Source organism: Natator depressus, chromosome 23, assembly GCF_965152275.1.
Source record: "Natator depressus isolate rNatDep1 chromosome 23, rNatDep2.hap1, whole genome shotgun sequence".
NCBI lineage: Eukaryota > Metazoa > Chordata > Testudines > Cheloniidae > Natator > Natator depressus.
This window is the reverse complement of record NC_134256.1, coordinates 2,030,665-2,049,095: the sequence shown is the minus strand read 5'-3', so window position 1 is coordinate 2,049,095 and position 18,431 is coordinate 2,030,665. Positions and strand designations below refer to the sequence as shown.

At 51.3% G+C, this 18,431-nt stretch overlaps 1 protein-coding gene across 1 annotated transcript; it reads left to right on the top strand.

Moving 5' to 3' along the window:
• Positions 1–2,888: 2,888 nt before the first annotated feature.
• On the top strand, positions 2,889–7,387 carry LOC141976414 (histone H3.3A). The gene is made up of 4 exons (XM_074937406.1): positions 2,889–3,045; positions 4,716–4,871; positions 5,847–6,000; positions 6,768–7,387. The coding sequence occupies exons 2-4, from the start codon at positions 4,744–4,746 to the stop codon at positions 6,894–6,896; spliced, it is 411 nt and encodes a 136-aa protein (XP_074793507.1). The 5' UTR covers positions 2,889–3,045; positions 4,716–4,743; the 3' UTR covers positions 6,897–7,387.
• Positions 7,388–18,431: the final 11,044 nt, after the last annotated feature.

Genomic DNA, 18,431 nt, shown 5'->3' with positions numbered 1-18,431 from the left:
TCTGTCAAATAAAATAATGAAAATTTGTAAACTGGTTGTGTAGTGGCTTCTTTCTAGTGCTTGCTATCTGACAAACACTGAGCAATACCAGAATCTCCGTTCCCTTGCAATAGGGGGTATAATTCTTCTATACCAGTACTCTGAAACAAGCGGCGAGTGGTCCAGTGCTTCATTGCAGTGTGACTATCATGAAAGCAGCATTCCAGGTCCTATATCCAAACCTATCAAGCTCCTTCCATCTACACACTCCACTCCAGCAAGCTTGATGCAGCTTTTCATCTTTCCAGACTTCTTTGCAACCTCAGTAGTGGGGCTCATATTGAGATGTCCCAACTAGGCAATGGATATTTTTTTAAGCAGCCAGGACCTTGCTTTTTGTGACATCAAAGTTCTCCTGCCACATCTCCAGGGTCTTGTTACAATGACTTTGATCCACAGTCCCCCAAACCTTGAAACAAAGGAAAACTGGTGGCATTTGCAGACCACTTCTGTATTGTGACACCCCCCCGCTTCAAGCTACAGTAGCAGAGGGTGCTGCAAGTCAAGATTGTGGAGCAGGGCAGAGCTGGGATGGAGAGTGGGAAGTGCACTAGCAGAGATGGCTGTAAATGGGGACTGAAGTACATGAGCTGTGTGCACAATGCCCACCCTATGCTAATATGTTCTTAGTCTCATTTTCATGAATACTAAAATAAACCTCGATTTAAAAGAAAAATTAATCAGCTTGGCTCAGTTACCCTTGTAACTTGTACCTATTATGAAACAACTCTTGTAAGTAACCAGTAAAGGAGTAAATCCTCTGTCTGCTGGGGCCAGGCCAGTAAGAGTTCTCTGCTGCATAGGGTGAGACTTATTTAAAGCTCTGACCTTCCATTGCCATGACAACTTGATGCCCTCTCCTTACCTCCCCAAACACCGTTTTTTGTAATAATTTTACCCTTTAATCCAACAGGCCTGTTTTTGTTCTTCCACAATTGATTTGATTTAATGGGGAGCCTAGGAACCCATGACCATCTCTGTAGTGCTTAGGGATTAGCTCAGAGCCCCCAGATTTCCAGTAGAGCGGAGCTAGTTGTAAATGAGTTCTCTCACATTGTGGATGTCTCCTGTATGAAAATAATTTAAGATAACGCACCTTGGGGGCAGTCTTAATGCAGATCTATTGTCAATCAGAACTCTCCTTTTTAAAGGAGGTCTTAAAAGGAAAAACGGTGGTCTTGTGGCTCAGGCCTAAAACAGAGGTTCTTGTCCTGGGTGTGCCAGACTTGCATTGTGACATCACCTCTATCTCCCATTCCTCATCTGTAATATCTACCTTGCCAGAAGCAGCTGAGGTCAAATTTCAGTCGTGTTTGTAGTGTTGCAAGAGTTGGGGTGGAGGGATGATAGGGGAGGACAAAAAATATAATTTATTAAAAATTGGTTTAAAAAAATACACAGTTTAGTCCAGTTTTTTAGCAACTCTGGTGAGAGTGATGAGATACAACTGTGCCCTCTGGTGCCCACAATGATAAACGCAGGTAGTATAAATTAGTGATTTCCTGGTGGTAGTTTTCTGAATACAAAATCTAGGAATTCATGGTTTATTTCTGTTGGGGTAATGTCCTGAGGAGCCTAGGCAGCATCAGATGCCTGACTGTGCTGGGCTACTGTAGAAACACTCAGGGAGAGATGGACCCTGCATTTAGGACTCCTATATCTTTGAAGAATGAGGCATCAGAGTGAGTTCTGAGTTGTCTAGTAACAGTGGGCCTTAGTCCGCTTTGAGCAGAACTGGATCACGCAGCCACTCCTATCTGTCCTCTGCTGTAATTGAGTTTGTACTGGCAACCCCTTAGAAATTATTACAAGAAGGCCGCATGCTTTGCTGCTCATGTAGGCTGAGCTTTGTGGGTTATCCAAGTGCAAATGGAGGCCCAGCTGGATGGGCTGCCGAAGAACAGGGGCCATTACATTGGGTATTTCACATTCATACAGTAGGAGATAATCCTACCTCAGAGAGCTTACATATGTTTCACACCATCTACCGTTGACCATCTTTTGAAAGGGATCCATTGTTCTTCATAGGCCCTGAGGGTAGCACAAGAAGTAATTGGTTTAATTTGTAGCAAGGGAAAGTCACATTGGATACTAGGGCAAACTTTCTTAGGCACCGGAGCAAGTGACCCAGGGAGGTTGTGGAGTCGTGTGAGGGTTTTATAGTGACATATGTGGCTAGTAGGCATGACTTGGCATGGCTTATACTGGGAGGTTCATATGACTAGTGCAAAGGGCTTGATATAATTTGTGCACTGGAAGGAGTTGCCAAAGCTTCTGCAAGGGCCTTGACATGGTATATATTGGAACTGTTGGTGTGAATATGCGGGGGAGTGGTTGGCATGTTACATGTAGGGAAGGTTGGCATGACACACATGGGGGAGGCACTTGGTGTGATATGTGCCGGGGTTTCGCATGTTACATGTAGGCAAGGTTGGCAAGATGCAAACGGGGGGGCGCTTGGCGTGACTTGTAACAGAGGTTTACTGTGTTACATGTAGGCGAGGTTGGCGTGACGCGTTCCAGGGCTTTGGCGTGTCACACGTAGGCATGGGTTGGTGTGATGCACATGGGGGGGGCACCTGGCGTGACTTTGTGCCAGGGATTTTACATTACATGTAGGCAAGGTTGGCATGACGCATGCCACGGGTTTAGCCTGACTCGAGGGAGGTCTTAACGTAACTCACGCAAGGGGCATAAAATGCAGTAGGGTGTGTGGTTAAATGAAGGCTCCCCCTTGCCAGCCCTGTGACTGGGAGGGAGGCAGGGGCAGCCTGGGTGGCGCTTACAAGATGGCGCCTACACAGCCTGGTTCACCTCAGCTGACCTCCCTACCCCTCCCCTCTGCCCCATTGCATGATGGTTAAATAGCCCAGCCGGGGAACCCGCCATTTTCTGCTGGGGCTGGCGGGAAAGGCGGGAAGGGAGCGAGAGCAGCGCGAGCGCCGGCGCGGGACTCCCAACGGCTCCAACGGTCGCTGCTGCGAGGGGCGCGAGCCACACACACAGGTAATAAGGAGGCGCGAGACACCCCCGTACCCGGGCTTCCCCCTCCCCCCTCGTCCGAAAAAAGGGGGGGGGTGAGTAGAAACCGAGATCGTCTGAGGAGCCCCTTCCACCAAGTAAGTCCCGCCTTCCGTCTGTATCCTGCAGCTCATTGGTCGGGCGATGCGAGAGCACGGTGGCCGCGCTGATTGGCTGGAAGCCCCTGAGGCAGCCCCGAGGTCGATTGGTCATGAGCCGCGTCAATCACCGAGGAGGCTTCGCGGCTCTACCCCCTTTCTTGTCAGGTTACATACCGGTTGGCTGGCGACGCTGGCCAATCGGGAGAAAGCCTCGGTTAGCCTGGGGAAGGTCACCTGACACTAGTTAGCTAATCAAACCCAGACTTGGCGCAAAGGCTTCTGGAACGGGTAGTCTTTCTTTAAAAATAACACTTTATGTGGGTAGAGGGGGCCAACTGGGGCGGGGACTGGGAGCTGGGACTCCTGGGTTCTCTTTAAAGCAGACTCTGGTGGCTCTGCAGGGGCTGCGTATTGGCCATGGAGGTGGGATGCCATGGCACAATTTGGTGTGGGGTTGCTGTTGTCCTTGCCACGATCGCCATGGCGCCTGGTTGCCACGATCGCCATGGCGCCTGGTGCCCAACGTGATGGTGCTCATGTGGAACCAGCGCCTCGGCGGGGTCTCACGTGGCATGGAGCCGGCTCTGAGGCCAGATCTCTCTCGCTCGTTTTGGGCCCAGAGCAGCCTCCGCTCCATGAAGTGTTGATGGCCCCTTGCTTTTTGCAACCTTTCCCCCCAGCTTCCAGCCAGGGTGACCCTCCCCACTCTCCTCCCCACAACAATCCCTTTTCCAGACTCTCACTCACGCTGTTCCTAGCTGGCTCCCTCCACTGCCTTCACTTCCCCAACCCCACATGTCTCCCTGCCCTGTTTCTGAGCGATCGGGGCAGCAGGTTCCTTCCTCCCCCCAGCTGGCGCCACTGATCAGTGGGGAACCTCGGGGGGAAATTGGTGACTTTTTCTCACTGTTGGGAAATATCACGTGTGGGTCTGTGTTAAAACTGGCAACTGCAGAGGGCGGAGAGGAAAAGAACCCAGGAGTCCTGACTGTAAATCCCTGTAAATGCTGCCTTCCCAAGCTGAGACTAGAACCCTGGAGTCCTAGCTCCTAGTCCTAAGCACTAGACCCCATCCTTCTCCAGAGCTGGGAAGACAACAGTTCTCCTCCTCTTCCATGCTGGGCAAATCAGGTTACTGACTGAAATGATCATTTTATATTACAGCAGAACCAAAACACAGGTTCATCTGTGACACTCTAGTCGGGCACTGTTATAAATGAAGTAATTCTGAGTGAGCAGTTGTGGAACTAACAAAAGCTTTTCAGGGATTTTCTAGTACTTTTTTTTTTTTCTCCCATATAGTGCCGGAAATGTTCCTAAACATTTATATGACGACCTCTAGGGTTTCCATAGTATCTGAGCGTCTCACAGTCATCAATAGATTCCTCCTCCCAACACCCGGGAAGGCAGGGCAGTGTGACTAGCTCCATTTTACCAGTAGGGAACCGCATTGGCTTAGTGACTTGTAGGTCACACAAGGAGTGATGGGACGCGACCCCAGGTCAAGCTGTTCTTGAAAAGGTTAAACTGATTTCTTCCCCTTTTTCCCTGCAGATTTCTTCCGCACTAAAGACCGTCCAGAATGGCCCGTACCAAGCAGACTGCTCGTAAATCCACTGGTGGGAAAGCCCCCCGGAAACAACTGGCCACTAAAGCAGCCAGGAAAAGTGCGCCTTCCACTGGGGGAGTGAAGAAACCTCATCGTTACAGGTACTTGGAGTCACGCTTTCTCTGCTGGTATGCATGGGAGACGTAAAGGGGAGTTTTGCGGTTTGCCATTATGAGAAAAAAATAACGTGATATGTCATAGCCTTAATTCTTATGTACTATGTCTGAGGGAGCATGGGCTAGTAGTTAGGGATTCAGATGCCTGAGCTGGAGTTCTCTCTGCCAGCCATGCCACTGACCTGCTGGTGTGGTCTTGGGGAAGTCGTTTCCCTTCTCTGTGCCTCAGTTTCCACTCTCATCCTTTGCCAGTCTCATCTACTTAGCATGTAAGCTCTTCAGAGCAGGGACAGTTTCTCACGATGGGTGCATACGGGGCTGAGCCCAGAGGGGCCTCAACTGAGATCAGGGTTCCAAGCGGCTACTGTAGTTAGAAATAATAAATAATGATTTATTTTTGTAGTGAGTAGTTTTATAAAATATTATCCTCTTGGCTGGCTTATTAGAACAGAAGCGTAAGGGACAAACGCGTGCATATAAAGGTGCTTGTAGCCAGCTCAGCAACCCATGTTTGATAGGGCTCCTGCCCAGCGGTTGAGATGTCATCATTGTTCCAGTCCTTGTTTGGAAGGAGCTGCTAAAGTACTTAAAAAGCCACTTAAAAAGAAAAAAAGCTTAGATCTACCAGTGGCCTAATATTAGGGGCTGTCAACTTTTGTTGATTCCCTTTAAATACTGCACTTTATTTTGTAACAGGAAAGTTTTGAAATTGACAGCAGTGAAATAGGCCAGCTTAACAACCATGGAGTCCTCTTTGTCCCCAGAGACTGTGGCAGGGCAAGCTTCTTCTATGCACTCTGTGTGTGTGTGTGTGTGTGTGTGTGTGTGTACAGCTGAGACACTTGCAGAGGAGAAGGGAGTTCTGTCTGCAGTCCTTAGGACTCTGATGTCTGAGTGTGGTTGGGATCATTGGGGTTAAATTCGGAGCCCTTCAGGTTATGTCTTTGAAATCTCTTCCAGGCCTGGCACTGTGGCCCTTCGAGAGATCCGGCGGTACCAGAAATCCACCGAGCTGCTGATTCGCAAGCTCCCTTTCCAGCGTCTGGTCCGTGAAATCGCTCAGGACTTCAAGACGGATCTGCGGTTCCAGAGCGCGGCCATCGGAGCCCTGCAGGTAGGCGACTTTGTCTCTCTTCCCCGCCAGGGAGACAGAAGGAAACTTATCTAACTTGCCCCCAGACAGTGGGGAAGTACCTTCCAAAGAGTGAGCCCGACCTGCTTTGCACTCATCAAATCTGTGGAAACTAGAGATGGAGGCATCTGCAGAACATACCTCTGTTGCTCAGAGCCTCTGGCTTCAGAATGTAGAATCTAAATTCACTGTTGATGTCCACAGATTACTGCTTTTGCCCCGAGGGGCCACTGCATCCCAGTGGGGGGTGGGTGGGTGTGTGTGTGTGTTTTTTTTTTACAGGCAGAGGAGAGACACTGACATCAGTGACTGCTGCAGTGCTCAGCTTCTCTGTCATTCCACTCACTCGTGGCAGGGGAAAGCATCCATGTCTCAAAGCCGTTGGCGTGGGGGTGTTGAGCACATAGCGTTAGAGCTGCCACGTTTGAGACTGTGCTGCTTGCTAGTGTAGATGGGTGGGGCACGAATTTGGGATCTCTGAATTGGTTTCCTCACCTGCCAAATGGGGTTCAGCTGACACTTGGGAAGCCCTTGATGCACACGGAGCTGGGTAGGTGCTAAGCATGTAGGGTCAGTTTTTCAAGAGCACTCAGCCCCCCTTTAGACATCAGAATAAATGGCCAAGTAAACGTCACGGAGCAGTAGGAAAAATCTGGCCCTCTGTACAATGGGAGCATTTGGATGCCTCCGAAAGAGACTGTTGCGAAACAAATAGAGCTGTTACTTCTGTTGTGGTTTTTCCTTGGTAGGAAGCCAGTGAGGCTTATCTCGTGGGTCTCTTTGAAGACACCAACTTGTGTGCAATCCACGCCAAAAGAGTCACCATCATGCCAAAAGACATCCAGCTGGCGCGTCGTATCCGCGGCGAGCGGGCTTAACTCACTGGCGGCTGATATCTGCTCTCACAGTGTATTAGAGTAGACTCTAGGTTTGTTTTTTTTTTCCTACTCCTGTTTGTAGTGGCTAGGACACGGGGAGATGTTATAAACCTATCTTAGCAAGATGTAAGCGATCAGGAGAGTTGAATCCGTTTGTTCATAATGTACAAGCAAAAAAAAATTTGAGAAATTTACAAGACTTGGATTTTTTTGTTTTGTTTTTTGTAAACTTTTTTTTCAGAATTGCAAAAAAAATATATAAAACAAGGGGGAAACATTTTTGAAATGTCTGGTTTTATACACAAAACTTAAGTAGATTTAGGCATAACATAAGGAGCTTTTGGTCTTCGGTTTGTAAAAATATATCTGCAAAAGATCACGCTACACTATATTTTTCATTATTTGATTTCTTTTTTTCCTTTATATCTAGAATGGGCATGATATTTAAACTTGTTTTCTTATTTCCATCTGTCTCGTGAAATGTGACTTGGACCTTTGTAACTTTCAGGTTTCTTCACCCTGTGGTGGGAACAAAAAAAAAAAAAGAAATAAATGCTGAACAATAACCTTTTTGCTTCCTTAATCTTGTATTTGCTGTCACACTAGGACAGGGGTGTCCTCCTCTACAGTAAATCAAAGCAACGTACCGTGTGCTGACACAATGTCCAAAGTTCTGTAGCTCCTTTAAGGATCTCCGAGCCTTTCTGGGAGCATTATTTAAGCCTTTCAGAGCCTTGAGGGGAAAGGAGTGTTAGATCCTTTTTGAAGATGTGGGAAAACAAAACTTAAAAAACTGTTGTAAGTGACTGCCACTGGCTTGCTGTGGTTTTGGGCCAGAACCACAAATAAAACCCCGGAATCTGGAATCCCAGGTCCCCGCTCCAGCTAAGCGACGGCACATCCAGTTACTTGATGTGACGCTATATCCTGCAGTTTGGCTTCAGGATACAGAGGAAAGAACCTCCCCCTCCCTTTTCCTGTTGTAGCATTCACTTCATGCAGTGGGATACAGAAGATAGGGACTCAGGACTCCTGCGTTCTTGGGCTGACTTGCCATGACCTTTGGCACAGCAGAGCTGTCTGTCTGTCTCCTCACTGGTAACTCTGAGAGTGACACACTTATGCCGGTTAGGTAATATTTCTGAAATGCTTTGGGCTCATCAGTTTGAAGGGTACTACCTAACCGGTAGGTGCAGGGGTTATTGAACTCTGATAGATGATAAGCCTTTGTTTTAACAGCCCTTTGAGAAGATGATGATTTAGAATTGCAGTGTACTTTTAAACACCTACTATTTCAGCGATCATGTTCCATGCAGGCCAGACTGTCTTTTGCTCTGGGGGTCAGATAGTGGGGGGGAATTACCCATGCTGATAGGAGACCCCCCTCCTGTCAGCTAGGTAGACTCTACATTGAAGTGCAACAGCTGTTCTGCAGTTGCATTTCAAGTACTGACAAGCCCTTAATTTCACTGCATGCTCTTCCTGCCCCAGAGAACTCTGATGGCACGCAACTGGGCCCTACTTAAACTCACTGAGTCAAATTCTGCTCTCAGCTGTACACGACAGTGACTTCAGTGGCGTTACTGCAGTACTACAGTGGCATACCCAAGATCAGAATCGGGGCCACTGCACATTTCCAGCTCATCTCTGCTGGTGAAGGGTCTGGAATTTCCCATCTGTCCTTTCTTGAAATGCCCTCAGCCACCCAGCTGGATATTTCGTACTTGTTTTTCAAGAGGATCTGTTCTGATTGGAGCAGTGTCTCTTTGCCTTTAACACATACTGCCCTTTAGAAAAGAGCGGCGGGTCTCTTGCGATATGCATGGAGGGAAAGGCTTTCTGTCGGTGGTGGTGGTGGTGGTTTTGCACTGACCTACTTTTTGCATAGGCGTTCTGTCCTCTGTAGGATTTGCTTGGGAATCTTAGCGTCTGACTCCATAAGACACCATTAAAAAAGCACTTTCCTCCCACGTGCAGTTTTGGATTGCTGCTGCCATTCAGTGCCCACTTGCTTAATGTCTCGGAAAACTCAATCGCAAAATTACCGTGGTGGGTGGGTCTGTATCTGAAAGCATCATAAGTTGAATAGAAAATGTAGCAAGGGTAAAATAATGTGCCAGTAAAAAGTTGGAACATCTGTAGCTTTATTTATCTATTTCAAGTATCTTCTCTTACAAATGCTAATGAGTTTACGCCTGGCAGTGTGCCTGGGAGGTAGATCTGTATTACAGTCCCTGTTTTTTAAAGAGGGGTAGAGAGAGATCAGTGGCAGAGTGAGAGAAAGAACCCAGGAGTCCGGACCTACTGTCTTCTGCCTGGAAGTGGCAAGCCAAGCACAATCCAGGCCTGGATTCTGTTCCTTGGCAAAGTGGATGTAAAATGCTCACATTCTGCTATAAGTGTTTTTCATTCACTTTGCAGTAGGGTAAATAACTGCAAGGTAACATCCATTCAGGCCCAAGATTTCTGCTGCAGCCTCTGACCTGTGTCTTGTACATTTCCAACCTTACTGCTCCCACTTATTCCCTTTCAGCTGGGGCATGGAGGGAACCTTCCATCTCTTGGTACATCTGTTCTGTCAAATCACCACAGTGCAGGTGCTAAGGGCTCTGAGCAGATTACCTTGCAGCGCTGACTTGATTGCACTTGACAAGTTTACATTAAATGTAGAAACAGTGTGGCAGAGCGAAAGCCCTGTTTTAGCCACCTTAAGTGGGATTACAGTGCTGGTGTGTCAGGGCTGCTTTATTTTTTCTGGGGTAGCATAGGCAGATGGGCCTTTGAGGACATGCAGTCCCCTTTGCTTCAAAAGGACAAGTGGGTGGAGTTTGCTGGGGGGGGTGTTTTTTTTTTTCTTTTTTCTTGTTTGCAAAACTCTTAATATCTCTGTATCTTACAGGGAGGCAATGTGGGCTAGTGGTTAGAGCGGGGGGGGCCCGGGGCTCAGGATGCTAATGGTTCTATTAGCTCTGCTCTGAGGATATTGACTACTGATTAGAGCAGGAGATGGGGAGGCGGGACTCCTGGGTTCTGGTCCCTGCTCTGGGAGGGGTGTGGGGGGTACAGGTTGAGCAGGGAACCACAGAGTGGATTTTCTGATTTCTAGTCCTGAGCTGGCCCCGACTCATTCTGCGTCCGTCAGCAATTTGCACCCCCTCCCTAGGGCCCTTTGTAAGATGAGGATAAAGTGCCTACCCTACAGAGGGGGTTGGCCCGGCTTTGTTGTTAGCAGAGCACTTTGTGAGCGCGGGTGACAATGCTACTCAACAGCCAAGTATTTATTATTAATAAACAGCCTTGTCAAAAGGAAATGTACAGCGCTGTTAGGAAGCCAGCACTTATCCCTCTGCATCCCAACAGACGGTCCATCTAACCAGTTCCTTTCCACTCTGCCTTAGGATCTGTGTTGAGCGGGAGGCCCCCAATAAAGGACATGCTGTTTAGGGGGAGCCGGTGCCTGGTGGGCGGTCAGGATACAAAACCTGATGAACTTCTATGCTTAAAATAGGGCCGCTGCTCTTTGCCACCTCCTCAGCCATCTGTGATCATCCAGTGCTGCACAATGTGATCACTCAGACTTCATAAGAATGGCCAGACTGGGTCAGACCAAAGGTCCATCAAGCCCAGTATCCTGTCCCCTGACAGTGGCCAATGGCAGGTGCCCCAAAGGGAATGAACAGACGGGTTATCATCAAGTGATCCGTGCTCTGTCACACCCAGTCCTAGCTTCTGGCAAACAGGCTAGGGACCATTCCTGCCCATCCTGGCTAGTAGGTCCATCGATGGCTATCTTCCATGTATCTATCTAGCTCCCTTTTGAACTCTGCTATAGGGGTGGCAGTGGGAATGGAACCTCGAACCCCCTCCTCCGAAAGCCTAGGCCTGGATCTAAAAGAAATTCCCACTAGCTGGAAGTTCTGATTCTATCTGTCCCAGGGCAGTAGTACCCACACACCCCAGCAATGGGCCGTGAATGTCAGGTGATCTTTCCCTTCTAAAATACCCAGGCATACTCAAGCCCTGGGGTCTGCTTACTGTGAACCCCTAAAACATCAGGCAGGATATTTGACTTGTCCCACTGGTATTAGCTTTGTATAATCAGTATCATTCTTGCCAGCCCAGTGAGGACCTAGGGCTTTGTGTGTGCAGTGATCTGCCTTGTCAAATTCAGCCAGGCCAGTGAGCAGAGTAATGTGTTAAGGCCCAAACAACCCTCCTGGATAAATATTGTTAAAGGAACTAATTATATCCTCCCCTTAAAAGGGGGGGAATGCAGAGCACCAGCCCCCTCATTCCAAACATCTCCCCTGTTGTATGGGATGGGAGAGCACTGACTGGTCTGATGTGCTTAGGACAGAAGGGGGTGAGTTAAGGAGGCAGCTGGCAGCCTGTCAAGGCTGACAGCAGACTCTTGGGAGCTCCCGGGAGAACAGGCCAGGAGACTGGGAACGGAGGGATTCAAGTTCTAATCCTGAGCCCTGCCCCTGGCCCGCTGGAGCAACCCTGGGATTAGAACCAGGCAAATCGCAGCCTCAGTTCCTTAATCATTTAGTGTCCCAGAAATATCACCTTCTCCAAGGCATTTCACGGATTATGAAGCCAGACCGCACCACTGTGATGGTTTAGTCTGGCCTCCTGTGTACCATTGGTTATAGGCCATCCCAGCATGAATTCTAGTTTCAGGTCCAATAGCTATGATTGGATTAGAGTTGATCTTTTACAAAAACATCCAATCTTTTTTAAATGTTTCCAGTAATGGGGACTCCACTGCAACCCGTGCTAGGTTCTTCCAGGCGTTAATCAGCCCGACTGTTAAAAATTTTGCACCTTAATTCCAGTCTGAATTTGCCTAGCTTCAGTTTCCAGCCACGGGATCTTGCTGGACCTTTGTCTGCTAGATCGCAGACCCTCTGGCATCATCAAAATGTTGTTCCCTTTTTAGGTACTTATACCCTGGGATGAAGTTACCCCTTCACCTTCTCTTTGATAAGTTAAACAGGTTGAGCTCCTGGAGTCTATCACTATAAGGCATGCTTTCCACTCCTTTAACGATGCTTGTGGCTCTTCTCTGGCCCCTCCAATGTATCAACCTCTTTCCCGAATTGTGGGCACCAGAACTGGACACAGGATTCCCACAACAGTCACACCAGGGCCAAATAACCTCTCTGCTCCTATCTGAGATTCCCTTGTTCGGTGAGGGGATCGCAACCCTCCCCTTACCATGTTGCTACATGCGACGGGAGCGGGATCCCTGTATGTGGAAGAGGGTCATGGCGTGGACAAAGTTGAAAAGCACCAATTCAGATTGCAAGCTCTTTGGGAGCAGGGACTGTCTCTCACTCTGTCTATGCTGCACCTAGAGCAATGGGGCATGGATCTGTTACTTTTGGGCACTACCATAATTCAGATGCTATTAACTTCTGCATAAGAATTGCAAATTTATGGATGTCGCTTGCGTCCATTGGGAACAAATTTTGTTTTTTTCCCCCCGACCCGAAGGAATTTCAGATTCAAAAATGTAAACAACAAATCATGTGTGTTTGCACTGAGAAAGGATCATTTTGAAGGAGGAGACTTAAAGACACACTTCGTTCTGGAGAAATTGGTAGAAATTTCACTGCTGGCAAATGAAACCAGTGTCTTGAATCTCTGGAACATAATCTGACAGGCATAATTTCTAGTCCCCTTGTAAAGAGGCTTAGTGACCATGGGAGGGCAGTGGTGTGTTAGCTAAGAAGTGTATCCTCGAACCTTGGCTCTAAACCGAGCTGTTCACTATCAACAACCATTTGTTGTTGGAACCAGGTTTAAGTCACAAAAGCTTATACTCAAATAAATGTGCTCTAAGGTGCCACAAGTACTCCTTTTCTTTTTGCGGATACCGACTAACATGGCTGCTACTCTGAAATCTGGTGGGAAAGCAACTTTGGAATTTCCCTGGGTTGGAAATTCTTCAAGCAACCAGCCCTAAAGTGGATCCTTTGCCTTCCCTTTCCGGGTGGTGTCTTGAGAATGAACAGGACCTTTGGACTGAATGACTAATGGGAGCTGCTTTGTGTCCAGTTCTATCCAAACATCTTTTATTAAAAAGAAGGCAAAGTTGGTCAACACCAGCCATGTAGGAGGAAGGGTGATCTGATCTAGTGGTTAGAGCCAGGACTGGGGAAGCCAGGCTCTATTCCCAGCTCTGGAGGGGAGTGTGGTCTAGTGGCTAGCAAGAGAGAGGGCTCCTGGACTCCTGATTCTGGGGAAGGAGTGTTATCTAGTGGTTAGAGCAGCACTGGTAGTCAGGACTCCTTGGGGTATTCCTGGCTCCCCGTGTGACCTTCATCCCTGTGGGCCTCAGTTCTGTTTTCTGTAAAAGGGAGATAAATAATCTTTTTTTTCCCCCTTTCCTCAGTCTTGGCTCTTTTGCCTGTGGGCTCTTCAGGGCAGGGCCTGCCTCTCACTCCTGGCTGGAGATGCTAGGTGCTGCCATAACACAGATGAGAGATACACTTGTTTGCAGCAAGCTACGCTGGTGGCAAAAAGTTTAGTGCAGGCAGGGCTTCATGTGGGTTAGGAAGCTAACAGGCTGGGAAACATTGGCCTATTCAAGAAGACTTTCTCCCCAGGGACTTTTCATCTTTAATTTGGCTGCGATTCGTTTGTGTTCCTTCCCTCCCCTGCACTCTGCAAATGATTCCCACGTGGCTGGAGATGGACTGCGCCCATTTGAGGTGAGGTTAGGAAGTCAGTCTTTTAATTAGGGCCGCTCTGCCATGTGGCCACAGCTCAGGTCTGGCCTTTGACCCCGGGGCAGGATTTGAATTAATGTCTTAAAGGTTTGGAAATAGCTGCGCGTGGCGTGGCTTCCCACTGGGCTTGAAAAAGCACTTCTTGATTTCTTCCGCCCCCTCCCCATCCTCGTCCTCTCTCTGTCAAATAGGACAGATCCAGGCTGTAAATATGCCCAGAGGAAGATGCTACTGACTGTGCAAAAAGAACTAGTTTGCTTCTGTTGCTTGGCTTTAAATTCAGCCTGTGCTAGGTGAACACAAAGAGTCACCGTGTGGCTACACACACAGGGCATGCAGCTTGTAAAGAACTGATTGGATGGAATCAGAATGGCTTGGCTGTGTGTCATACCCCCTCTATGGCCAGCAGTTAATGGGGATTCTCCTTTAGCTCAAGAGGCTCGGGCCTGAGCTTTCAAAGTAGGAGCAGCGGGGTTCCAGCCCTGTTCTCAGCAGCCAGGGCGTACGCTGATTTGTTACACTGGCACTAAGGATCACGTCCCCATGCTGAAATGCAGCCACTCCTGGGGTAGGATGCAGCAGCCGCTGGCTAGGACAGGAAGTGAAGGCCACTCTCCAGCTGAGGGCAGAGGAATTTCAAATGCCTCGAGGTGGGGAGTCTGGAGCGAACACCTTTCCTGCAGCATGAGGTTGAGAGGGCCTGGCTTTCTGGAAAATGGCACACCAAGCTGCCCTGGGGGTCTGAGCACTGACTGTGAAGGGACAGCCCCTCCTCCTGACTCCTCCACCCCACTCCCTGCAGCACAGCGCCCCCCGGCACCACGCTGGGGCTGGGGCGGTTGGCACTGACTCCAAGGGAAGAGTACCCCGTATTGAATCCCCCACAGCAAGCCCTGCAGCACCCCTGGATTTCCTTTGCACTCGCCCGTCCAAGGGCTGGCCAGACCCTCTCCAAGTGGTACACGCTACAACTAGGGCGGGGGAGTTTCTCGTGTGAGGGGGCTAGTTGCCCTGAGCTGCCCAGGGCCCCGTTCATTCCTGCCTGTGCCTCTGCATGGCAACGAAATCGACAGGAGACCAAACAGAAGCGCCGCTAGCGAGGCCAGGCCCAGCACTCCGAGGAAGCAGGCGCCGCGTTCCTGAAAAATAATCCTCTTAGCCAGGCAAAGGCTGTCTTTGTTGGGCTTGTGCTCACAGCCTCCGGAGCAAACCCAGAGCCATGTGCTGGGCTGCAGACATGGGCCCAGAGCCTGGCTCTTACTCCGGGCTGCCTTCTCTCCCGGTACATCCATTCCCCTCTGCCACAAACGCCCGGCGGCTTACGCCTCTGGCCAGCGGCAGGCGTGTCTCCTGTGTCTCTTGGGACCGGCCGGCATCATGCGGCTGTCACACCCCTTCCGAGCAAAGGCTCTGCCGACAGGCTCGTTTATGTAATGGCTGGAAGAGACCCACTTCTGGATCCTTCTAATGACAGATCCAGCTGGCTGGAAGAGTGAGCAGACTCTGTGTGTGACCGCGCTGGGCAGAGCTGTAGGAGAGAGATCTTGATGGAGCACACCAAGAGGCCGGTGTTAGATAGTGAGATGTCTTGTGTTGGCCTGAGAGCAGCCTGCCCACCAGCTGGCATAGCTGAGCTCCAGCTGGCACGCTCAGCTGGGGCCCGGCTGAAATCAGACCCTCTTGGTTCAGCCCCACTCGTCCCCCCGCCCCAGGGCAGTGGATAAGGCACCGGGCTGGGCCTCGGGAGATTTGCGTTTGGTTTCTGCCTCTGCTGCAGCCACTCTATATGAACTTGGGCAAGTCACTGAACCAGCCTGGACTTCGGGTTCCCCATCTCTACAAGGGGGAAACTCACCCTTTGCCTATTTGCACTGGCAGCTCTTTGGGGCAGGGGGTGTCCCTCGCTCTGGGGTCTGGACGGCGCCTGGCCCGACGGGGCCCTGATCTCGCTCGGGGTCTGGGCGGCACCCGGCCCGACAGGGCCCTGAGCTCGCTCTGGGCTCTGGGCGGCGCCCGGCCCGACGGGGCCCTGAGCTCGGTTCGGGCCCCTAGTTGCTGCTGTATTAATGATACACTGGGTAGCAGCCCAGCTGGCTCGCCCTGGCCTGGCAAATCCTTCGTTCTCTTGAAGCAGGTGGGACTAAAGGAGCCAAATGTCTGTGCTGTAGCAAAGAGGAGGCTCAGGAGGCGACTAATAAGGAATAATGCCCAGAATCACTGTGGAAATGGCATAGGGATCCTGCCTCTCGGGGCTGCCACTCTGCCATGGCACTCTGTCATCGCAGCGTTGTAATGCTGCAAGGCTGCATGGGAAGGGAGGGTTTACGGAAAAGCTGCCAGGCCGGGGGTCCCTCTGGCTCAGTCCCCATGAGCGTCCAGTGCTCATTCCACCTCCCATCTTCAGGACCTGATCCCCTCCCGATCCAGAACTCCACAGCGCCCCCACAACGGGGGCCTGATTCTGAGGCAACCCTGAGTTCGGGTGGAACCAGAGCCAATTAGCAGAGGCCTTGTGCGACTCTCTTTGCTGCAGATATTACGGAAGGGCTTCAAGCCGCACCTGTGCTCATTCGCAGTGTCAGGCAGGCGTGCCCCAGCCTCTGCATTTACACCACGGGATCTTGGCAAATCTGGCCTTTTCTGTCTTTCTAAGCTCCTGCAGCGGTGAGTCCCCCAGGGGAGCGTTTCCTCGAAGGGCATGGGGTGGGGATCTAAAGGTGACATGGAGCATTAGGATGGCGGCCAACTCGGACGCCTGGGTCCATTGGGAGAAGGCTAGGGGGGCAGGACACAGACACCCGTGTGTGTGTGTGTGTGTGTGTATAACTCCAGTGCATGTGGGCTTCCATCACACTGAAAGGATTAGGGCTCACCAGCTCCAAATCCCTGCGTCTAAGAAACAAACTAATCATCAAGATTTCAGCACTCTCCACCCAGCTGCTCCCCGGAGGCTCGGGGACAGCCTCGGCCTAGGGGTGGGCAGTGGGTGAGGGGAGTTGGAGGCGGGCGAAGACAGCCACGGTAATATTTCCCGAGCAGAGAGATGGTGGTGGAGCAGAATTTGGACTTCGGCACCTTTTTCTGCTCCGTCACCCCCACCCTTGCTGCCCGTGGCAGAGAGCAGGATGGATGCGTCCGCTCTGCGTACGTGAGGGCCGCTCTGTCTAGCCGCCGATCGTGCTCAGCGTGTTGGCTGGATAGATGGTGGGGGCTGATCCTGCCCTCCTGGGTTGCTCCCATGTTTCGATTCAGTGAGGCCCGAGCCTGTCACGGCCAGTGACCCCTAACGGCGGCATCTCCCCGGCCCCGCTGGGAATGACCAGGAGGGACCGGCCTCCTCCCGGAAGGTGCAGCTCATTGTCCAGAGCATTAGCAGCCGCTTGGGATTCCTGCGGGGATTTGCCAGCTTGGCTCACAAGGCCCGCTTTGTGCGCTGCACTCACATTGAAGCACTCTCCCGGCTGACACACCGGCCCTGGGGCCCCCTGCCAGGGCGGGCCCCCTGCCAGGGCAGCCCCCCTGCACCCAGCGGCAGGATCATGACACTAAAAACCAGACACAGATCGAAGCTGGGAAGTTCAGAGTCCCCCAGGGCTCAGGGTGGGGAGGGATTGGGGGCGGGGGGCAGGAGGAGGATTAAATTTGGGGGGGTGCCAGCTCACAGCAGCCCACCGGAACCAGGATCATCTCCCTGGCCCTACGGGGTTGTTCCCACTTCCCTAGCAGCACCCTCTGTCTAGGAACGTAGGAACTACCAGAGTGGATCAGACCCACAGGGCCATCTAGCCCGGTATCCCGTCTCCCGCAGTGCCCAGCTGCACTCGGCTGTGAGAAGAGAAACTGCCCCAAGGGACGGTTGCCTCTTGACCCTGATGGAGGTTTATGGGCCCCCCACTTGGTTCCCATTGCCCAGATTGTTCATGCCGTGCTGGCTTCTTCAGGTGGAGCTGGAGTCATCTGAGCCAGCAAACAAAGTACCCAGTGGGGCACACGAACCCCCATGCTCCAGGGCATAAATCCAGCTTGAGCCATCGGGGGTCAGGAGGGTTCAAGCAGCCGGTGCTGGCCAGAGATGGGATCCTGTTCTGATCCAGCTTCGCAATTGTGGGGCTGCGAAGTAACGGAGCATGTGAAGTGACGGAAGCTCACTCCTCCGCAGTGTGTGTGTGTGGAGGGGGGGGGGGGTTGTGCTGCTCAACACCCCCCTCGTGGTTTGATTTGGGGCGGGTGTTTGGGAGATGGAGCAGTTTGATCCATCAGTCCGGTGCCCCACCTCCTCTACATCCTGATGGCTCCATTCTCCAAGAGCCTGGCGAGCCTGTGGCAGCTCAGCCGCCAACTCCAAGGGGTTGCGGGGGGTCCCCACTGAGGTTTTCCCCTTGTGAGAGGCCCACCCCCTTTATGGTCCCTGTCCTGCCTATCCCCCAGGCCCCACAGTCGCCCTCCGGCCCCGGAAGCAGCGAGGGGGGCTCCCCACCGCAGGCAGACAGGTACCATCCTTCCCCAGTGTGTGCAGGTCTGGCCTCAGATGCAGACAGCTGTCCCAGGGCGGATTAGCCTCCCTCACGCTTGATCCCCTGCTGGAGTGGAAATTTCGTTTCCTTTGTTCAGTTCTTTTCCAAATCTCCCAGTCATGCCCAGCGGGCGGGGGAGCATAGTACAGGGGCATCACCAGATCCCTAAGGGCCCGGGAGAACCCCGTTCTCCAGGAGGGCGGGGCAGTCTTGTGGATAAAGCCAGGGACCTAGGATGCCTGGGTCCTATTCCCAGCCCCCTTCCCCTTCCTCTGCCTCGTTTT

Excerpts from the sequence above, each read along its gene's own strand:
- LOC141976414 (XM_074937406.1), top strand. The coding sequence starts at position 4,744 with ATGGCCCGTACCAAGCAGACTGCTCGTAAATCCACTGGTGGGAAAGCC. Across the intron at positions 4,872-5,846 it reads AAGAAACCTCATCGTTACAG|GCCTGGCACTGTGGCCCTTC; the intron begins GTACTTGGAGTC and ends AATCTCTTCCAG. Across the intron at positions 6,001-6,767 it reads CGGCCATCGGAGCCCTGCAG|GAAGCCAGTGAGGCTTATCT; the intron begins GTAGGCGACTTT and ends TTTCCTTGGTAG.